Genomic DNA, 13,799 nt, shown 5'->3' with positions numbered 1-13,799 from the left:
TCATTCAACTCCTCAGTGTGAAACCTCTGTCAGGGGGTATTCCCATAATGGATACATCAGTAGGTCCTGAGATAGTTAATCCTAAAAGATTTCTAGTGGTATCCCCAGAATAAGATCCTCGGTTGGGGGGCGGAATCTATCATCGTGAATAACCTGCTCTCCTCATCTAGTGTGCCTATTTTAGAAGAATCTATTCAGTCAGATTGTGTGGTTGAAGATGTTACAATAGGCAACAAATATAAAGGGTGTCCAAACAAGACTATTGTGGTAAATCAAAAGAAAAAGCGAGGTAAATAGGTTAAAAAACACCATCAAAGAATTACAAGCAAGCATCCAGGAAGTTTGTTTGTTCTTTACTTAAGCAACCTTCCATGAAAGCGGCTCTGGAGAAAGTTGTTGTTAAGGCCGTAATAGCGGTTGATGATGACACCAGAATGGATGAACCTTCCGCGGGGCAGGCCAGTTGTGTTGTTAATGAGGCACCCCTGAATGGATTAGATGTTTGTGTCTCATGTCGTAGATACGGATCTGCTGGCCCAAGTGGTGAGTTCTTATTCCTTTGTTTTGAAATTGAATGAGAAAGCAGAAGAAGTACATGGGTATATTGATTAAATTCATAGGACTTAGAGTTGTAATCTCTATGCGGGCCCACGTATGTTCGACGAAGGGGCCTCCTGGTCTCTTAACAGAGAGCACTAGTATACACGTGGAAATTGGTGCAAATAATAGTATCAAGCAAACTATTAAAATTGACTCACAAATGTGAGACGGTTGGCAGATGAAGCCGACCAACCAGGTTTATAGTGTCTTGAAAGGTACAAAGGGTATAAATTCCATAATGATGCTTCGGATTCATGATTCATGGTGGGCCCGGGTGCAGTTCTGAACATGGGTAATACAGGCAGACCCCCTTCTTTAAAGAGCATAGAGGTGAACAGGGTTTTAAGCTGTTATTAGAGAGTGTTTCGCCAGACAATAAACATCTTGTGTTAAACGGTTCGAATATCTTGCAGAATTTGGGGCGCGATTCCCAATTTGCAGTCATTTGCTTCGAGAGATATCGAACAAGTTGACTTTATTGATTGATATAGGATGCATAGAGTAGAAATTCATATTAGATAAAAAATCATATTAGAATCCATCATGAAAGAATTACAATCAGTGCAAGCTCTGGGTTTCGACTTATCTCTTTATTCTGAGAGGGGCCAAAATCATACGTTAATGAAAAACGGAAGGTTGTGTGTGCCAATGTCAAATGAGATTGTGGTCTCTTTGAATTACGGTAGGGCCTACACATGGGACATTTAAGTTTTAAAGAGTGGGACTAATACCAGAGAACAAATATAAGATTGATTGTGGCTATCAGGAGCGTTGTGTGCCGTGAACCATGGGCAAGTCTCTTACTCGATCTAGCACAGAGTGCCCTGATTGGTCCAACACATTTATTTCATGGAACTCCCATGGTCACAAACATTTAATAACTAATCCCGTAGTGGGACAGATTTTAAAAGCTCATAGTATTCTATCCCTGCTGGAAACCTGTCTTCTGAAGGTGCCCTCGATGGACGATGGACGTATTGTGCTATGTGCTAATTATTGGAATGATAAATATCTCAATGGCCAAATATTTTTTCGAGGTGATTTAAATGCTGAATTTATTCATCTGAAATCTGAGTTGGGACAGACCCCGGACTCTTCAATGATGCTGGGAAAACAATATCACGGTTATGTGTGGTGGAAGAGTTTAGGTGGTTTAGGTCTTTCACTGTTGAATGGTTCCATAACAAGAGTCATTCTGAGTAATTACACATGGTCCAATGGTTGCTCTTTTTCCACAATAGATTATGGGCTTCATTACGAGTCTGGCGGTAACCCTGCTGGTGCTGCCGGCGGGTTGCCGTTGGACTCGTAATAATTTTCTGACACCTGACTTCCCAGTGCCACCGGCTCATTTCGAGTCTCGCGGCCTGGGAAGTCAGGCGCCAGTAAATTGTAAGTCCCCATTCCCATAGAGTCCCAAACGATTCTATGGGAGTGGGGACACGGAAGTGCCGGCACCGTTCGCAATGGTGCTGGCGCTTCCGTGAAGTGTTTGGCTACTGTGGCCGCTGCGCCCGGCAGTGTCAGACCTGTCGGGCAAATCAGCCATGGCAGGCAAGCATGCAGTTTGCCGGTCTGGAAAAAAGGGTGTCAGTGAGCTTACCAGCACCCTTGTTTCTGGACCGGCAAGCTTAGAATGAGGCCCTATATCTTTGTAGGTAAAAGTATTTTTGAGAAATGTAAATCTCTTTATTTTATGCCAACAGAATTTAGTGATCACTGTACTATGTCGGCAAGGTTTGAGGTTGGAATAGTGAACTACTACGTGGCTTAGCGTGCTCCCTGTGAATTATGTGTAAATGTGGCTGGGAATAGTGTCCTGGAATAGAGGCATGGTCCATCGGGTAAATGAAATCCTTGCGACTTATCTTAGCCTAGCTTCACTTGACTGGCAATATGATACATTAACCGTTGGGGAATTATGATGGGTTTCTCGAAGATGTAATAGACTACAGTTCGGTTGGCCCCCTTCCTGTTTAATATGTATATATCTGACCTGAGCATGGGCTAAGAGGGAATCGGCACACATTCACCTAAGTTGGACACAGTGCCGATCCATTACCTATTGTATGCCGATGATAACATATTGTTCGATTATACGCCCATTGGTCTGTAGAGGTCACTCTCAGCGATTAATGAATACTTATTTAATTTGGAACAGAATTTGAATATCTCAAAATCCCACATTTTTATTGTGAATCGCCTAAGAAAGTTTTAAAGAAGAGTTTTTAATTGGTACATAAAGAATGAATTATTGAAGGTTGTACCCCTGTTTTAAATATTTGGGAGTTTTAATTTGTGGGAAGGGCATGAAACAAAACGTGAAGGATGTTTATAAAACGGCTGACAGATCCTCTGTGACCCAATTGTGATTATTGGATAGAAAATGTGGGCGTGTCTCGTTGACCCTGGTGCTTAAGTATTATAATCAAAAAAAGTGTTTGCAGTGTGATACATGAGGCTGAACTTCTGGATGCAGGGGTCGATTGGGGGTTATTTGAGTTTCATGTGTGGAAGAAGGTGCTGTTGGAACCTCAGGGTACTCCATTGCCTGCATTCGGACATGAACTAGTCTTGACAACATTGCAGGCTTGTATATACTGGATAGGTCTCCAACTGTTTAGAGGCCTGCTTTTACCCCCCTGTGGTACAATATTTGATAAATTGATTGATGTGTGGTCAACCGGCTCTTGTAAGACACTTAACACGTGGGCTGAATCATGTAGTTCGATGTTAGCACTGATAGAATCCCCAAAACATGAGTTGATTCTTTCCCCCCACAAAGTAAAGAAAAGAATTAAGGAAAGAGATTGGATCCGGAACAGGTGGAGGCTGTGCACCTATAAGCTGAGCGATCATTTCGGTATGGACATTACACGGGTAAATGTAATGCCATCATACTTAATTAGACATCCTTCTAGTAAATGTAGGGGAGCAATACTGAGAATACAATTTAACCTGCTCCCCACGAAGGATGTATTAGGTGCTAGAGCAAATTTCCCTACTCAGACAGGTCAATGTTGATACTGTAAATAGTAAACCGAAACACTAGAGCAATTATTTGTGGGGTGTATGTGCCTTGACGGGGTATGGGTTCAGTTTTTGGGGAACTACATGGATAAAATTGGTGGACCCTCTTGGGAATGGTTGTTGTACTCTTTGCTCTCGAAACCTTATGATGCACTTTGTATTGATGCACTGAGATTTGTGAATACAATCCTTGGCTGATCAATTACAATGAATTTTTATGGCTTTACTGAGTACTTTGTAATTTTGTTTAAGAAGAAACATTTTACTTGACAACTTTAGATATCATATGAAATAGATTTCTTTAGGTATTGCACTCAAATATTTTATTGAATCAATATTTTGAAATTGTTTAGTGTGTTTTAAGCTTTGGGATTTGGAAGCATGGTTTTATTCTCAGCTTTTATGTGACCTGCTTTTATTGTTTGATGACATTTGTGTGGCTTTTTGTGATTATTGATTATTGCTATTTTGTGTGAAACATTTGTAAAAACTATAACACAAAATAAAAAAAATAAAAAAGGATAATAATTTAAAAAAAGGCAAATTTGGGTTAATCCTGATGCTTTCATTCCCTGGAAAAGGTGTTGAGATGGTGGGAATCAGAGAAGGGCACTGTTTTAGCCTCTTCTCGTTACCACATTCAAAACATTTCCCCATATTAATGGAAGGAACTTCACCTCCCTTTTCTACCAGGAAAATAAATATGTTTTTATTCAATCTGACCTCATGAATAAAACAATATCCATATTATTTATTTATTTAGTAATGTGAGAAAGTTTAAATATAAACTTTACACATATTTCATATACAGAAAAACTGAGTAAAAAAATTGATTGGAATAAGATCAAGTAGAAAAAAGAGAATAAAATAACCTTATTTGGGACTGATAATTCTAAACATCAAGTTTCCAAACATACCAATATACATATAAATAAGAATTCAACTTCTCTCTTACAAGAGGTACCATCGTCAGTTCAGTTCAATTCATACTTCAGATGTTCATTTGAGTTCATTGTTCAAGGTCAAAAACCTTCCCAGTGATCATCCATGAAGACTTTTAAATTAAATAAAAGTTAAATAAAAAGAATCCGCTTATCTGAATCTCGTATCATGCACAGATGGCCCTTCAAGATGTTATTCACTATAGAACAAATTATGGAGCCCGACCCACTTGCCATAGTATGCTACTGTAGCATTAAGAGATTGGATAAGCTAGATGGTAATACCCAGAGATTTTTCGATCTTCAACCATATGCTATAGATAGCTATGTGAGTTTTTATACTGGTTAAATTTAGGCTACGATACCAAACCACGGTTCATCTATGCACTCTAGGTTGTGAACCAGATTCCCATAGCATAATTCATAGATTTTGGTAAGGGCCGGACAAGCTGTAAATAAATGTATAGCAGTTTCATTAACAGATGTGTTTTTACAGATACGACAATGTCTTTCATGGGGAGACAGGTGAATATCGATCCACTTGTTGGCTAGCACCGGTAGACAATCGAGTCGCAACAAAAGAAAAAAACGTCTAAGTCTGCTCGATCGACTCAAATTCATATACACTTGTGGTTTCACAAATGTATACAGTCTATACCGTACAAATTGGTACTTTGTGAGTTTGCTCAGATGTTCGTAGTTCTTGAGCCAGTCCCATAGGTCTATCCGTTTAGACAGGCCTTTCTTCGATGTCTCATAGGTGCCCCTCAATGCGGGGATCCAGCCAATCTCTTTATAGAGATTTTCCATTTGGGCTTTTAGGTAGTGGGTCGTAGACTCCCTAGAGATTTCTAGGTACAGGGATCTCAGTAAGAAGTTCAAAGGTTGATTAGTTATCCTCAGATACATATCCGCTCTTCTTTTGAGTACAGTTGTTTTTAAAGAAGTTAGCCCCAGTTCCAGTCTAAGGATTGCATCGGAATACATTGGGGAAGGCCCAATATTCTCCTCCATAATTTACCCTCTATGACTTGGAGCCAACTTAGATTGATGTTCAGCAGTGCCTCCAGGCCATAGGTAACCATAGGAACCAGTATCTGCATGTAGAGCTGGCGCACACCCCACATAGTATATCCACAGTTTTTAGTGGCAAATTGGTGTATTAATGCTGTTAATTGTGCAGCTTTGGTAATTCGTGTTTGTATGCAGGTCGGATATTCTCCCTGAACATCGACCTCAACACCCCGATATTTATATGTTGGGGTGTATTTTATTTCAGTCCCCTGCATGACAAGTTTGGGCCTAGAAAATGTTTTGGCCGAGAATACCATTTATTGAGTTTTTCCACTATTGATGACCAAGTCATTATTAATGGCTGATTCCCAGAGCGCGCAGGCCGATCTGGATAGTCCACTGAATGTGTGATCCATGATGATCAGATCATCAGCATATGCGAGCACAGGACAGTGCTCAGATCCGATCCGTGGGGGGCAATTATGTACTGAAGAGATCGCTAAAGAGAGGTCATATGTAAATAGGTTGTACAAGAAAGGAGCTGTAACACAGCCCTGTTTTACTCCTCTATTCTGTGTTACTGAGGGGGTCATATAGCCTTGGAAATCCAACTTCAGTTTGGCCGTAGTGTTTTGATGTAGAGCTTTCAGGTAATATAGGAGTTCATCAGGGCAGCCTAATAGTTTAAATTTTAGCCAGAGTTTGTCTCGAGGGACATTATGAAAGGCCGCTCGAAGTCTATGGAAAGGGCATACAGAGGAGGTTTCCCATGGTTCTTAGCTCTCGACCTTAGTAGATCAATGATCATCAGGTTCATGGAAGTGGTATACCCTTTTCTGAATCCGCTTTGGAACTGATTGAATATTCCGGCATTATCAGCCCACGCCTCCAATTTGGCTAGAAGCAATGACGCAAATATCTTCCCTGTACAGTCCAACATCGATAGCAGTCTATAGTTTCCGGGTTCTAGTCTGTTTCTTCTCTTGAAGACTGGGATAAGTATGGAAGTTTGCCATGAGGCCGGAATATTACCAGTCTCCAATATTTTGTCAAATAGGATCTTTATTAAGCTAGCCCAGAAATCAGGATTACTCTTCAGAACAACATTGGCTAGTCCATTGGGTCATGGCGCTCTAGATGATTTTAAAGATTTAATTTTGCAAGGAGTAGCTCATTTTCACAATGAATGGCTTTTCGAGGGGGACCAATTCACCACTGCATTGTTCACCAGGGGCCAATGTCGTATTACGTTCAGATAGATATGCAGTCCATTGCTGAGCCCCTATTCTGTTCACCATTGTGTGGTTGATGGGACCCCTCACTTCATTCAAAACAACCCAGATGTTTCTTGTGTTTTTTGAGCATACAACATGAACCATTTGTTGCCAGCGACTTATCTTCTCTATACTTCTCTTTGTCTTAATCCAAGCACGATATTTGTTCTTAAGCTTTCTTCGCTGGACTACAAAGGACTCAGATGTTGCAGCAGCGATTTTCGCCTTACGAATGGAAGCTCTTAGATCTTGCTTGGCATCTCTAATGCTTTATCAAAAGGTAAGGTCTTCCTTCCTTCTTGGATCAACATATTAGTAAGAGTGGTAGCATGTGACGTCACAAAAGCAGCAATCTATTCTTCAATATCGTTAGCAGTATATTTGCTAAAAGCTTGGATATCATAGAGGAGGACAGCTTGTGCTGAACGAGCAGCATTATCGATGTTTTTTGGATGCCAATCGATATAAGTGGCGGCTTGATTTGTCTTCATATTTCCCATGGGTCTAGGGCTCGGCTTGTCCCAATCAACTGCAAAAGTCAGAGTTAGGAGGCTATGACCGCTCCAGTCATTCGGGGTGATCCTCATATCTTTGACTCTACCAGCAATGTTCGGGCTTACGAATATATAGTCCAAAGTACTAGTTGCCGAGGCGTTACACCATGTGTAGTTACCATGTTAATCGCTTCGTGTTCTCCCGTTAATGAGTTCCAAATCCCAATCGGAAGAAAAGCGTAGCCAATTTGAGCCTTCAGGATCTTCTATGTTGTGCAACATTAGCCCCTTAGGTTGAAGTAGAGGATTAACAGTGGTGCCCTTCAATCCATTTATATGGCAATTAAAGTCACCTGTGAGTATGTCTGAATTATTTCCCAATATCATTGTCCATTCGCTGAGTAGCTCATGTATAGCCTCCTGTATAACTCCTCTACAAGCGGCACCTGGAGAATTATATAGAGTGATGAGTAGTATTCTTTCATAGGTGGCGCCATTAGGAACCACCATTTCCACAGCTATGATGTTATCAGATTGGCTTGTGGTGATTCGATGTGATTGAACTGAATGCCTAACTCCCACAATGATTCCCCCAAAAGGTCTGCCTCTAGGCCCCTTCTTAGCAAAGGACTGGTACAGCGAGTAGCCATTTAAGATCACCGGGGAAACCAACCAAGTTTCCTGCAGACATATACAAAGGTGGTCAGCTAGGATGACTGCTGACCCTTCCGATGCAAGTAGATGATTGAAGCCTCTCCAATTCCAAGAGGCAATTGTGTAGTCTCATTGTTTACTTATAATTAGAGGGAGGGATTCAGCCAGCCAGCTCAAGACTTTCTGGACATCGGCAATCTGAACGTCCTCCCTTTTAGGTAGAATAGAGGCTGGAGAAGGTTTTTTCGGTGAGGGGATCGCCTTGCGTGGGCAGATGTGATCTTCCGCATCTGGATCGGCGTCAATCTCGATGTCTACCACCAGCAAATCTTGTTTAAAATATTGCATCAATTGGGCGGTCACTAAGAATTTACAGTGGATCGCAGAAACATTAGGATTGGTAACTTGTAAAGGTTCCAAGTATTCAAAGTCTGCGGAAGTAAGGACACGAAGTTGGGGGACAGAGTAAAGCCTGGTCATAAGAGCCGATCTAGTAAGCCAATTTTGCTCGTGTTGCTGATACAAGTTTTTAATGATACATATACGGTTATTCGAACAGGGAATTTGAGGGGCCTCATTATTAGTTATTAGTAGTGGAGTTGGTCATACTCGATGCGAAAGGACCCCTAAATGGTTCTTGATTAGGGGTCGAGAAAATCTTCTCTGCGTCGTTGTTAAGTTGGGATGGTTCTAGATCATGTAAATCTTCTTCTACACATATAGATTTGTCACGTTGTCAGGTATTAGCCAGCTTGTAAGAGAACCAGGGCCCTTCACTTTCCGTTTTAATGCTCTACTAGCTTTCTTTTTAGCCTTTTTTGAGGGTTTTCCCACTGGGCAGTCGCAGGTAAGGGAGAGGCTATCACACAAGGTTTTTTGTTCATGGCAGCTCTCCTTGCCAGTCTTCGTTGTCTGCGTGAGAAAAATACCACTGATTCATCTGAAGGTGCAGGTGTAGGTGCTGGTTCAGCAGCCGGTTGTGCAGGACTATTGTCCGGGTGCTTCGGAATCAGGCTGTCTTTAGTTCCTTCTCTTGCTGCAAAAGTGAGAGTAGTCTCAAGAATACGCCCACACAGTTTCAGGAGAATTTTGAAAGCGAACTGAAGAGAGGCCACTGAGGACTGCAATTCAGCCAGGGCCGGTGTACTTGAGGTAGAGGCTCTGCTAGAGTCGCTAGGATTTCCAAGAACGGAAGGCTCCAGACAAGGAGCTAAGTTAAGGGATGCGGATAGTCTTTTAGTTGGGTCACTCTTAGGAAATGGTGCACTTAATTGTGGGTGCTGTGAATTATTTCCTGACAAACGCGGCTGAGCTGGAGTCATAGCCCTCTGCATTGACAGGCAAAGATCAAGGAGTGAATTATTGTCTATATCACTATAATTAGTAATATCTTGGGGAACCGCGGGAATATTACTCATAGGTTCCTCTCCCTCCCTTACAGTGGAGTTTTCTTCTGGGAGAGCATTAGGTGCAAAAAAGTCAGTAATTGCTCCTTTGGAGGGAGGTTTTTCCTTTTTAATTTAGCTTTGCCCATGGTGCTGTTTATTCCCCTGGAGGGAAAGTTGTTATTATTTTTCCGAAGATTGTAATTCGATTGCTGGCCTTGCTTCTGGTACGGCATATAACGTGTATGGTTAGGCAATCACAATCAGTTAGTAATTCCAGGAGGTCAACTTCAAAGTAACTTTGCAGGGGTGGAGGGCTGATGTCGGCAGACCCTCAGCCTTAAGGCTACTGCTTAGAGCCAGTCAGTGAGAGTCTTATCCGTAGGTGGGCAGCCGTGATCAAAGGGCAAGCCCTGCAGTCTCACGGCTGAACCCAAGCGTTAATCGTGGTCTAACTAGAGAGAACACCCGGGATACCGTCTGCCAAGGGGCCCCTCCACTCGACTGAAATCACAAGGCAGATCCAATTGGTGGACGGCAGGGAGACATCACCTTGTGTGTAGAGACTCTAGTTCTCCACAATGAGAGTCTTGATCCACACGGGTACTGCTATCGCCACTAAGAGGAAATCGGCTGCTGTGATTTGGAGCTGGCAAATCATGTGCGGAAAGCCAGGTTCGTAATTGCTTAAGTGAGCTCTATGCATGCAGAAAAGGAGCGTCAGGCAGAATGCAGGCAGAGAAGGTTTAGTCAATGTAAATTTTCGCCGAAGAAATAAAGTATGCAAAGCTCGCTGGTAACATCAGCCCATTTTGCAAACGTAGTTCAAAGCAAAGAACAGCAGATCCGAAGACCGAGGAGGTCAAAGGGACACAGTACCTGTGAAAACTCTGCCGCGCCGCGCGGCGCAGCCCACGGTCCCGCGGACTGCAGACTGCTCCCTTGTCACTCCCTTCGTGGTCCGCTTCGCGGGGGAAAGTGATTAAATGTTCACAGAAGCTCGTCACACGCCTCCAGGCGCACACCTCCAAACAATGAAAAGTGAAGACACATGCAGCAGTTCGCCCGGCAGGTACTGCAGACTGCTCCCTTGTCACTCCCTTCACCATATTATATCCATATTATAATGTTTATAATCCTACTCATAATAGGTTGGAATTTTATATTGGTGGTATTCCTTTGAAATGCCTCTGGAACTAATACAGTATGCCTTGTAATGGGGGAGGGCAGTAGAAATTGCGGTATTTGGCAAATACAGCCGGATTTAGCATTACCTCTCTTCTCATTATGAGCCGTTCATTTGTTAAATGTGAGCAAGGCTTCAGGAAAACACAGGGCACAAGACTAATAAGTATATTAAATCCACACCCTCATAGGAAGTGACGTCAGAGGATATGAAGTCACAGCAACTCAAGACAATGCCAACTGCTTTTAGTAAACTGGTTAGTAAACTGGTAAGTAAACTGGTTAGAATGACCCTTTAGGATACCTTTAATTGATTCACAATATACCAGGTTTTCTTTTCTTCCACAAATTAGTAACCTGAATTAAATCTACCTGCTAAGGAGGACATTTGGAATTCTGATAAAGCTAGTAATGTTGACAAGCCACGGTCACTTCTTGATCATTCACACTTTTTTCAAAGTAGTGTTCTGCATGTCCAGGCGTTAGGACCATATAATTTTAAAAGTCTTTATTGCACGTTCAGTGTTTTTGCCTTTATAAATGTATAGTTACAAGTACTAGGTTTCAAAGTAATGTGACCAAGACTAAATTGGACAACTGACACCTGACAAAGGATAAATAACGAGCTCTGTAAACTCTCTCTACTTTTGATCATGCCGGCTGACAGCCATTCTTGGACACAGGCAGGCTGATTTTTTGATACATGATGAGATTAATTCTGCTTTTAAACAGAACAAATGTTTTTTGTACGTGCCTAAGATGGCGTCATGAGCGTAATGGAGCCAGAAGCTTTGAGCTGCCTATTAATCTGATTTTCTTTTTGTTTTCGTGAACATGTGTAAATATCAAGGACATTGTGGTGTTTTGGAATTGAAATGAAGACGTACAGTAACAAACGCACTCAAAAGTGAGACAAGATAGTAGCAAGTCATTATAGACAAGCATGAGACTTTGCTGGATTCTTTAACTCTGTAGGCTCACGCTTAAATAGGACACTTTGCCTCCCTTCAGTTGGCCTGATGAGGACATGTGTCCCACTCTAAAATAGTAGTGAGTTTCTATGTCTTCTAGGGGAACACTGGGCCACAGATACACTGAAGGGATTTTAATATATGGACACACGCTTCTGGTACAATCTCGGTCTTAGATACAATCAGAATACCAAAACAGCATCTTGCATTCCCAGGGTCTAGGTATATCAATCATGTAACCGGCGTATGTCCAATCGCCTCCTCCTCGATTGGACATACAGGATTTAGCCACACTCTTAGGGCCCCTTTCTACATGCATAACATTTTAACCCTTAAATGCCAAGGACGAGGTATCTCGTCCTTGGGATTACCTCCATGTTGCCAAGGACGAGATGGCTCGTCCTTGGCACTTAAGGGGTTAATGAAAGAGAAAACGTTAGAAGGCATTGTATGGCGATATACCAAAATCACCAAAAAGGCCTTGGCACTGGGGGTGTGGGTTCTTGTAGTCGTTTGACATTTTGGTCTACCAATACATCTCTCTATTGGATAGCATGCCTGATCGGCACGTCCCTGTAGCAGCATCCATAGTCCCATTTCTTTAGTAGGGTTTGGCGAAGCATGAAACAGGCAGTCTTTGAACCTTCCCACACAGGGGACACATTGGGTTCCCCCAAACAACTTTCCATTGGCTCTTTGCTGATGCCTGCAAAAGTATATGGGATTTTTCCCAGGGTGGGTCTGAATGGCTGCTTTCTTTGGTGCACACAAAGTAAGTACACAATAAGAAATTGACCGATGATTACATGTTCAGTGATTGCATATGAGATGAGCATATTACCATGGGCTCCCCTTCATTTTAATGCCACTTCATTATATGTGAAAAGGTTGTGGTGTGAGCTGGTGTGCCACCGATACATAGTGTAGATGATTGGTTCAAATATTGGAACAATATGTTGTCAATAACACCAACATTTAATTGAAGTGTCTGTTTGGGATCTGAAGTGGAAGTGTCAGACTATTTCTGAGTATTTTCTATGAGTGGGGGGAAGGGAATCCTGGGTCTCGACTGTCTTTTGTTCGGAGCTTTTTTCCAGTGTTCAGGTTTTAGAAACATAAATAAATACAGCAGTGCCTGAGTGGTTTGTATGTGCCAAGGTTCACACACCTTCTACCTCGTCAAATCGTTCATCGGCTCTGGACCGATTTAAAATGTGATTTAGTTCATTCTTGTTGTTTTTCGATGTACAGTTGGAAAAGCAGTGCGCAGACCTGAACATTGACAAGCATGAAACCAGAGTCGAGAATGAGAAACTGAAGCTGACCAATAAAGAGATGAGGACAGAGCTGGAGAGGAGCACCCAGGAGTTATTAACAGCCCAGCGGCAATTACAAATGCTCCAGGAAGAAGCGTCCCAGCTGCACGAAGAAAGAGACATGTAAGTAGGTGAACCTGGGCACAAAGGGGACTCCTCCCTGACATGTCAATGTGACGCTAAAATGGTTTCTCTTGTGCCGTAAGGAAAATTCATATTTTTAGATCACCCCATTTTTGAGATTTCCTCTCTACAAGTTGGATTTAAAAAGTGAATGATCTGCTCTTCACTGACCCCAGGAAGTGTCCCGTTGCTTTATCCCCCCTTACTCGTTACATAGTCCCGTAATACAACCTCTTTTGTGCCTCAACATTCATTAAGCAAAGACAAACCTTCAACATCACAGCCATGTGCTATGTTATCTACATGCATATGTTATTGGTGGTGCGGTTATCGTTGGGAGACATGAGGAGGGAGAAGTTTGGTTTGTTTCCTAGTCACTGACACTGAACATGCGGCCATCTGCAGGGGGGGATATGCAGTGTTAATATTACAGCGCATTATCTGCATTATTATTACATTGCGTTACTGGTAAAGCACTATTGGATATCCACATTCTTCTGACATATTTGCTCGTGAAAGCAGTATTGATTTTTATTTTTGTGTCCCCTTTTGGCCTTTAGTGGTAGGTAATCTATTGGTGTGTGTTGAAGGGGCTCGAGTCTATTGACAAGGCCCACTGTCCCTGTATGGGGGACCGAGTGCTGCTAGAGTTAAACGCATGTCAACCTACATGTCAAGATTTGGGATTTCTGGGATCTTGATGCACTCTCAAATGAGTGCTATTACCTACAGAACTGTTACGAAGGCCATTTTCAAGGTTTAATATGAGCATGTTTCCAGAGTCTTAGAACCTAGTATGCATACTTGCCAAC

At 42.2% G+C, this 13,799-nt stretch overlaps 1 protein-coding gene across 1 annotated transcript in view; it reads left to right on the top strand.

Annotated features, from left to right (window-relative positions):
• The window catches only part of CRACR2A (calcium release activated channel regulator 2A), a 957,312-nt gene that overhangs the window by 627,202 nt on the left and 316,311 nt on the right, over positions 1-13,799 (top strand). Inside the window, exon 8 of the mRNA XM_069628295.1 lies at positions 12,800-12,987. Within this exon, the coding sequence (XP_069484396.1) occupies positions 12,800-12,987 (188 nt within the window). The remainder of the gene's footprint in view (positions 1-12,799; positions 12,988-13,799) is intronic.

The sequence above is a fragment of the Ambystoma mexicanum genome, chromosome 12 (genome assembly GCF_040938575.1).
Source record: "Ambystoma mexicanum isolate Mex_15411 chromosome 12, UKY_AmexF1_1, whole genome shotgun sequence".
NCBI lineage: Eukaryota > Metazoa > Chordata > Amphibia > Caudata > Ambystomatidae > Ambystoma > Ambystoma mexicanum.
This window is presented reverse-complemented; position numbering and strand designations above follow the sequence as displayed.